At 64.8% G+C, this 8,640-nt stretch overlaps 1 protein-coding gene across 1 annotated transcript; it reads right to left on the bottom strand.

Moving 5' to 3' along the window:
- Positions 1–3,993: 3,993 nt before the first annotated feature.
- Positions 3,994–8,130, bottom strand: SOHLH1 (spermatogenesis and oogenesis specific basic helix-loop-helix 1). Its single transcript, XM_045197021.2, has 8 exons — positions 8,066–8,130; positions 7,571–7,705; positions 6,901–7,048; positions 6,436–6,566; positions 6,254–6,354; positions 5,224–5,413; positions 4,743–4,813; positions 3,994–4,211 (listed from the first exon to the last, which is right to left on the bottom strand). The coding sequence occupies exons 1-8, from the start codon at positions 8,128–8,130 to the stop codon at positions 3,994–3,996; spliced, it is 1,059 nt and encodes a 352-aa protein (XP_045052956.1).
- Between the last annotated feature and the right edge of the window lie 510 nt (positions 8,131–8,640).

Here is an 8,640-nt window from a genome sequence, read left to right as displayed (position 1 = left end):
TCTCGAGCATCTGGCTGATGCCTGCAGCGCTGCCGGTGGGGCACTTAGGGGGGCGTCTGAGGCCGCTGGGCAGTGACCACCGGGGCACAGGGTGTCAATCTGCCACCAGGTGTGGGGCGAGCTGTCGGCAGGAACCTGACACTCTATTCACTGGGGCATGGGACACCTGCCTGCCTGGGGTCTTGGGTGACTCCATCCTCCCCCCACTCACACTCACACACATGCACACATACTCACACTCACATATTCTCACGCACACACATGCACACGTACTCACACATATACTCACGTGTGCACACTCACATATGCATACACTCACATTCTCACTCACACGCACACACATGCACACATACTCACACTCATATTCTCACACACACATGCACACGTACTCACACATATTCTCACGTGTGCGCACTCACATATGCATACTCACATATTCTCACTCACACTCACACACATGTGCACTCACTCACATTCTCTCATACACACCCTCACACACACAGGTCAGGCAGGAGGCCCCTGGAGTGGGGTCACAGCCCTAGCGGAGGCATCCCACAATGGACATCATAAAAGGGTGGTGGGGGGAAGTGGACCTGAGCCTGCTTTGTCCTTTTTGGGGCTCTGCGTAGCTCTGGTGGGAGTAGTCCGGGTGACAGGTGGGGCCCTGACACCGGGGAAAGGAAGCAGCCCCTCTAGAACCTCGCATGGTCATCCTTTCATTGCTGCCCCAAACTGTCCCCCCTTTCCAAGGTCCCAGCTCCCAGCCCCACCCTGGGACCCCAAATAGCACCAAAGACATGACCAGGGGTGTTTGTAGCCCCTGGGATCCCCCAACATCCAAAGCAAAAGCCATTCAAGCGGCCATGGGGTCACAGCGGGGTGGGGAGACAGGAGGCCGTGTTTCCTGAACCGCCCTGGGGTCAGAGGCCAGCCCTTGACACTGCCAGCCACGCCCCCTGGAGCGGCCCTGCCTGAGGGGTGGGGCACTGCAGGTCTGGACTACCCCGCCTCAGTCCCCCTGCCCCACCAGCAGTCCCTGGACAGGAGGAGGAGCTAGAGGCACTTGGGGAACCCCCAGGGGACACCAGCTCCTAGACTAGGCGTGAATCCAGCGCTGACTCCTCCAGGGAGGGCCCTGCTGCAGCTGCGGCCTCTGCCCTCCCCCAGTACCAGGTACGACCCTGAAGAAACCTGGTGGAACAAGGCGGCCCCGTTATGCAGGCCAAGGGCAGGCCTGGGCATGGCTGCCCTGGGGTCTCCTTTATGTCAGGGTGTCTCGCTGTGCCCAGGTGCCAGCTGGGCACCTGCTGGGGGCAAGCCTGTGATGGCCAAGAACGCAGCTTCCGGGGCAGGTGGGGCTGTCGTCTCCCCAGGGGTCCCTACAGGGCACATAGGGGGAGCAGTGGGGCCTGGCTGGACAGGTGAGGGTCTGGGGAGGGTCTCCTCTCCCTGGGCACCTGGCTGGGAGATGGGTGGGTGGGCATGTCCATGGTGGGAGGGGAGGAGCTCCAGGACCACCCCCCGCCCCAGCACTGGTCCAGCATCTCAGCTTCAGGACTGAGTCTCTGTGGCCAGAGGGTGGCCAAGGACGCTGAGCAGCTCCCAACGCCTCCACCAACACAGGATGACTCACGGTGGCCATGAGGTACAAGGAGCAAGGTGGGCAGTATGGAGGGTGTGTGGACGGGTCAGCTCCATGCCCAGGTTGGCTGTCACCAAGGCCCAGCCAAAGGCACTGTCCCACCAGAATGTCCCCGCTGAGGGGTGGGTGAACCCAGAGAGGGTATTGCCTGACAGTGCCTGGGGTTGTCTTGGGCCCTGTGTCCTGCTTCTAGGCAGCCAGGCCTCCCTGGTGGGGCAGGAGGCAGGGGGTGGTGGTGCTGAAGCCCCCCACTCCAACCGGACCCCCAAAGTAGGCCAGCGACCGCCAGCACCGGCTTTCTAAACCCGCCCCTGAGTGCTGAACTCGCTACTGCAGCCAACAAGAGCTGTAATTTGGTTCACAAAGGGCCCCAGGAGAAGGGGGGTGGGAAGAAAGCTGTTCCCAGCGCCTCCGCAACTCCTTTCAGCTCCAGCCCAGCGCAGCCAAGCCCCCCACCAGCTCTTTCTCCCCCAGCTCACCTGGAGGCTCCAGCTTCAGAGGAGTGGCCACTACTCCTGCCCCCCTCCACTGTCACTGCCCCCAGCAGGATGCCTGGCCCCGCACCCAGGTGGGCCCTGCAGTTCTGGGGGGCAGACAGTGCCACTTGGGGTCCTTCTAACACTGCCTCGGAGCCCCCGGGGTGGACAGAGGCAGCACAGGTGAGCTCTCCCTGTCACCTGAGGCTGGGCTTGTTCCTCACCACCCACAGGGAGCTGGGGGGGGGGGCGGGCATCCCATCTCTCTGTCCCTTTGGGGCCTCAGTCAGGGCTCCAAGGGAGCAAGCTGAAGTCCCAGCTCCCTGACCTTTTCACGGGGTACTGGAGAGAGGTCAGCACGTGGGCGCAAAGGCAGACCCCCAGGGTGCAGGGCAGGGCTCTTCCAGGGCCACTTGGCCCAAGACACCAGGGCCTTTGACATCAGGACCCTGCTCCCGGCCCCACGTGGGTGTGGCTTGGACAGTTCCGTAAGGGCCCTGGGTCCCCTCTGGACTCACGGAACCCAAACTCAGCACCGGGCTGGGGGTGGCCTTTGCCCGCTGCAGCACTGGCCAGCAGGGTCACCCGTGCTGTGTGCTCGGCCACCTCCCACCCAGTTCGTGGTGCCGTGCCCGAGTCAGGGGGCCTGCAGTGTCCCACCCACTGGGGGAGGCACTGGCCTATACATGGCACACACGTGTATGAGCCCACGGGAGTGCACGTTAGGTACACGCACACACATGGTCTTTCAGGACATGCCCTTCAAATGAGGCTGTGGGAATAGATGGCACAGGGGAGCCTGACCACAGCCAGGCCCAGCCCCTCAGGCTCCGGGGTCGTGACCTCTCTGGAACACTGGCTGCCAGGCCCACAGAGGCCCTTCCAGAGTCAGGGCTGCTGCCCACGGGACACAGCTCCACCCAAGGCTCTTCAGGAAGCCCCTGGGGATGGAGGGTCCTGTAGATGGTGGTCTAGGGGTGACAGCCACCCCCAGCACCCACCGGGGCCCCTCGAGCTGCCCCCAGGGCGGGGTTCATGATGACGGCCTCTGCGGCAGTGCCTCCCACACCAGCCGCTGCTCACCTGCGTCTGACCCACAGGGAACAAATGCTCCGAAGGTGGAGGGCATGCAGGCAAGGGGCTCTGAGGTCATCCTCTGGCCGGGAGCCCTGACTGGCCTGGGGAACCCAGTGTCTGTGCGTGCGGGAAAAGCAGGCGAGCCCCTGGCTGGCCTGTGCTGGAGACCGGGGGCTGGCCTCGTTGTGGCCAGTAGGTGGTGGGACACGGACTGGAGTGGGCCAGACACAGGCTTGGGCTACCCTTGCAGTAACCCATCCCCCGGCCCCGATCCTGGAGGTCATACACAGCTGGGACTGAAGCCGTGCCCACGGGGGAGTGCAAGTTCAAAACTGAAGCCAGGTGGCCTCTTCCCCGGGCGCCCCAGCACCCCCTGGGGTGGGAAGGCCCTTTCTCTGGGCCACCAAGCCTGGAGAGAGGGAGCCAGGACCACCCATAGGACGGACCCCAGACCAGCCTCATGGGCAGGAGGAAGGGGTCCCATGCCCACCTCTCTGGGGAGCAGGCGGGGACACAGATCGCTCAGTCTGTGGGCTCCCCACCCCGAGCTCAAGGGCCGGGTTATTCTGGGCGCCAGGAGGCCAAATCGGTGGGGGAACAAAAACCCTGCGCCCCGAGCGGAAGTGAAGCCGCCCGCACAGTGAATCGCGTTAATTACAGCAGCCAAGTTTGCTTCCTCCAGGATCGCTGTTCTTCCCTTTAATGTTCAACCTGCTGCACCAGAGCGCAGATGCAGCCTGAGCCCAGAGTACAATGCCCCCGCGTGCACACGCCTCTCCCAAGGCCGTCCCTGGCTGCCTAGTAGGCCAGGAAGTCAGGGAAGATGCCATCCCCCTCGTCCCGAAGGGCCAGGCTGGCGCAGCCCACATCCCAGCCCCATGTCTCCAGGGCGCCATCCGGGAGCTCCTGGGAGCCGGGCTCGGGGTCTGCCAGGAAGCCCGGCTCACTCCTGTCTAGCGCGCTGCTCCTGGCTGGGGCCTGAGCAGGGGCACTGCTGTCTCTGCCCTCTAGGGACCCTGGAAGTAGACAGGACACGTGAGCAGAGCTGGCAGGTCCCTGGGGGCCGGAAGGTGGGTCAGTGTGCAGAAGATACCCATCCCTGCCCATCCGCCACCCCGAACCAGAAGCCCTTTGCTCATCAGTGAGATGGGGCCCGAGGTGCCAGGAGCGGGGTGGGGCCACACTTGCCGGCCCTGCTCAGGACCCAGGAGGACCTGTTGGACCAGCACTGGGGGCATTTCCCAACACTGAATCCTACAGACACTCAGCTCAGCACACGCCCAGGTGCCCTCGTGGGGACGCAGCCCAGACAGAGGCACTGAGGAACAGCCCTCACGCCACACTCATGCTCACACTCACGCTCGCGGTGACGACACCAGCAAGGAGAAATGGGAGCTCGGAGACAGACACTGGGACCTGGGTGTCACATGGCAAGGCGGGCCTGGCCACATCTTCCTGAAACCCCAGCCCCACGTCAGTATAGAGGAAGCCCCAACACCTGCCCCAATGAGGGGAGAAGGGAGCCTGGCCCAGCGTCCCCCACTCACCCAGCCACCAGTCAGGACTGGAGGTCAGCGGGAAGGACAGCCCATCCTCCACGTCACACCCTGGCACATACCTGGACGGGCAAAGAGACCCCTGCGCTGGATGACCCCAGGCAAACCTTGGCCTGGGTCCTCAAGAAAGAGGTGTGGCCCTAAGAGGAGACTTCAGGTTCAGGGAGACTGATGGCTCCCCACTCCCGCGGGAGCACCTGGAGAGCACAGAGCCGTGGGTTCCCGCCCAGCCTCCCCCAGCTCCCTCCCCGGGCCCCAGCTGGTGAGCACCAAGCCCCAGCTCCTTTACTATCAGTCAGCACAGGACGGTTAGAAAGACGAAAGTGTTTTTAAAAACACTCATTAGGAAGAGCAGAGTCTGGTGGTCTGGGCCTGGGCGGTACACAGGCATGGTGAGGGAGTGGGGGGCAGAACCTCCTGGGAGGGCAGGGCTGGACAGTGCCACAGGTGCACATGCCCACTGGGGACCCACCTGGCGCCTGGCGGCACAGCCTGGTCAGTGCCCTCAGTCAGGGGCCCAGCCTGGCCCAGGCAGCTCTCAGCCGCTTCGCTCATCAGCGGGGAGGCTGGCTGCCGAGAGCAGGGAGGCCAGGCCGGGGGTGCCCTCAGGACCTTGGAGGGATTCAGGCCTGGGGTCCATGGCGCCAGGCCAGACGGCCCTACTAGAGAAGTGAGGTTAGGGTCAGCCTTCCTTCCCCGGCAGTGGCCCTCCCTAGAAGACCGCAGCCCCTGCCCGCTGAGCCCTGATAGGACATGGGACAGGATGCACAGAGTGCAGAGGCAGACAGTGACCAGGAGAAGGTGACCACCCAGCAGTGAGGCGTCTGACATCTGGAGCCAGGGAGGCTTCCTAGAGGTGGTGCCCCCTTGACCTCCGGTCAACCCAGGGGCTTAGACCTGGAGACCCTCATGCTGCTGACTGCCACCCCTCTCCACACACCGTAACCCCTGACCTGGGGCACCGCCCTCAGACCGGCTCCCTGCTGAGTGACCTCAGCACCCGCACACCCTGTGAGTAGGTCCTCAAGGTCCCTGGTGGCCCCAGTCTGTCAACAGCCCCATCCAGGCAAGACCCAGCCCCTCTTTGGTGGGCACACAGGGGAGTGGGACGGTGGTCTCGCCTCCTGTGGCTCTCGGGGACAACGGCACAGGCAAACACACGAAGGAGGCTTAAATGCCATCAGTAGCAGCCCCAGTCCAGAGAGTGACAAACAGCTGGGCGGGGGTCCAGCATGAGAAATGCTCTGTGGGCTTGGCTGGGGACAGCATCAGGGAGCAAAGGCCCCCATGTAGGGGAGGGGACAGCCTCAGGTTCGTGACTCACCCCTTGGCCTCAGTGCCACCAAGGAACAGGCAGAGAGAGCCACCTCAGCGTGAGGGCTGCTCTCAGGGAGCTAGACACAGCAGCGGCCACAGTGGCGAGGAGGGTGGAGCAAGTCTCTCTAGAGCCCCACACTTCCCGGGGGGGCCTGGGGACCGTGCTCATACCCAGTCACTCTTACCTGGGAGGGCCGCTGGCCTGCTCCGAACCTCGGCCCCCACCGTGGGGGCCTTGCCCCGGTCCACACCTGTGGTCACACAGCTCGCAGGGGGGTCCTGCTGTCTGGGTAGGGCAGAGACAAAAGGGACCCTAAGGGGCTTATAGCTGCAGCTCCCACGCACCCCGCCCGCAGGGGACACGGACATGGTCACGGGTGCCCCCGTCCTGGGGCCTGGTGTGTCTGCGGGGCTCTGACGTGCCAGGGCCAGCTGCAGAACGTCCTCCTGCCACTTGCGCCACCACCCCTCCTGGGAGGGGAGACCTGGGAGGACAACCTGAAATTGGAACACACACAGCAATGGGGCTGGTCTCCAGGGAGCCCACAGGAAGTGAGCTGTGGGGCGTGGTCGGCTGCCCTGCCCGGGGCCCTGGGGGTCCACCCTGAGCAAAGCCCGGTCCTCAGGACTGGGGGCCAGGAGGGTGAAGGCGGAGCCCACCCTGGGTTTCGTGGCAACGGGACTTTGACCCCATGCTGGCACCATGGGTGGGGGACTTGAGAGCTGGAGGTGGAGGCCACAGTGCCACTGCCACTGCTGCAGGAGGCGCTGCGGCTGCAGAGCCTGCGCCCACACAGAGGTGCCAGGCAGGACACAGGCAGCACGCACTCACAGCCTGCTGCTCCCCACCGGGCACTGCGGGGCCGGCGAACCGCAGGAACTGCACCGACATCTCCAGGACTGAGGCCATGTCCTCCCGCCGGCCCTCGAACTGCGGCAGAAGGGCCCGCAGGCGCTCGCAGCTCACCGAGATCCGCTTCCTGCTTCCAGACAAGTGACAAATGCCCGTGAGCCTGCCCGGCCTTGGCCAGGAGAAAGGATGCAGCCCCCAGAACCCCCTCGGGGCAGCTCCGGGGGCTACTCTGGTAGAAGGGCCACAGGCCAAGGCCATGGCTGGCTCTCCGAGCAGCCTGAGTCCTGCAGAGGCCTGGGTCCAGGCACAGCCCCTTGCCACAGCCAGCCAGGGCCTGGACCATGACTGCCTGGGGGTGTGGGGAGGGCGTGGGTGCCAGCAGAGTCCCGGGTCTAGAGGACCCAAATGCACACCCTCAAGATGCCCAGGGCTTCAGGTCAAAGAAAGGGCTGCAGCGGTGGCTCCTGACTCCCATGGTTTTTTTTGTCTGCCTTGGGGACAGGCCAATTGTCCCCTTAGTGAACAGATGCCACAAGCCCATCCAAGTTGCCTGAAGGTTGGTTGCACCCACAAATCTGACCTCCTCTGCCACCCATTCCCAGCCCACTCTTTTAAAAACCTGTCCACCCGTCGTCCCACCGGCGCCCACCTGCGCTCCCTCTCGCTGAGCACGTTCCGAGGGAGGCAGGAGGCAGGACCCTCCGCCACCGCTGGGGTCTTGACTGGGCCCGAGCCCCCAGCGGGGTCCTTGCAGTGGAACTGGGCGCCAGTCGGGGACGAGCCGCTGCTGAGAAGAGTCAACAGCAAGCACCAGGCTCCGTGAACCCCAAGAACCGCCGGAGCCCAGATATGGTCACAGGTGTCTTGTGGGGGCGGCTGGGGACGGGTGCAGGGCAGGGCCTGGGTGGCCCAGGAACATGGTCTGGGCCCCTCCTCCCTCCTCCTCCCTTCCTGCCTTTCCCACCCGGTCTGGGGTCACGGGGGGAGCTCTGCCCGGGTGAGCCACGCTGGGTGGGTGACGTGGACTCAATCCATTTGAATTGGGCGGAAGCGCATGAGGGGGCGGGGCGAGAAACCGGGAAAACCCCTGGGCAGAGGCCTTCCACCTCACCTCCTCTGGTGCCCCCACCCCCAAATTCCTCACCTGCAACCCCTGGAGACGGGGACTTGGGGAACCCCAGCATTGGGCTGGGGGCCTTGCGACGACATGGGCACACAGCTGCAGAGGCTGCGACTAAGCCTGGGACCCGGATGCGTGCACGCCGCACGCCTGCGCAGCCTGCCAGCCCCACCCACTCACGTGCGCGCTGCCCGCCCCCACGTGCTTCCCAGTCAGCCCGCACCTGGCCGGCTGCCCTCGCGCGGCGGTGCACACAGCCCTCCACCCCTGGCCGGAGAGACCCGCGGGAAGTCAAGTTCTTCCCATGGAGAAGTTGCGGGAGAATGGCGCCCGGGTGCCCCACTCCAAGCCCCCAGCGCTGCCCTGGGCAGGTGGCCCAGCCGGGGTGGTCCTCTTACCCCACTTCCTGGGGGTCAGCCCAGCTCCCACTTGGGTGTGGTCTCCCCTCCCCGCCCATGGGTGCCGCTGGTGACAGCCTCGAGCTGGGCGCTGGCCATTTGGAGGCGTGAGCCCTGCCCTCAAGGAGTTCCCAGCCAGTGGAGGGAGGGGGCAGGAAGGGGGCATCCTCGGGATGAAATGGTAACTTCCAGGACACAGCT

The sequence above is a fragment of the Desmodus rotundus genome, chromosome 1 (assembly GCF_022682495.2).
Source record: "Desmodus rotundus isolate HL8 chromosome 1, HLdesRot8A.1, whole genome shotgun sequence".
Lineage (NCBI taxonomy): Eukaryota > Metazoa > Chordata > Mammalia > Chiroptera > Phyllostomidae > Desmodus > Desmodus rotundus.
The sequence above is the reverse complement of the archived record's forward strand: the minus strand, read 5'-3'. Positions and strand labels throughout refer to the sequence as shown.

Excerpts from the sequence above, each read along its gene's own strand:
- SOHLH1 (XM_045197021.2), bottom strand. The coding sequence starts at position 8,130 with ATGTCGTCGCAAGGCCCCCAGCCCAATGCTGGGGTTCCCCAAGTCCCC. Across the intron at positions 7,706-8,065 it reads CCCGTCTCCAGGGGTTGCAG|CGGCTCGTCCCCGACTGGCG; the intron begins GTGAGGAATTTG and ends TCTTCTCAGCAG. Across the intron at positions 6,355-6,435 it reads ACGGGGGCACCCGTGACCAT|ACAGCAGGACCCCCCTGCGA; the intron begins GTCCGTGTCCCC and ends TGCCCTACCCAG.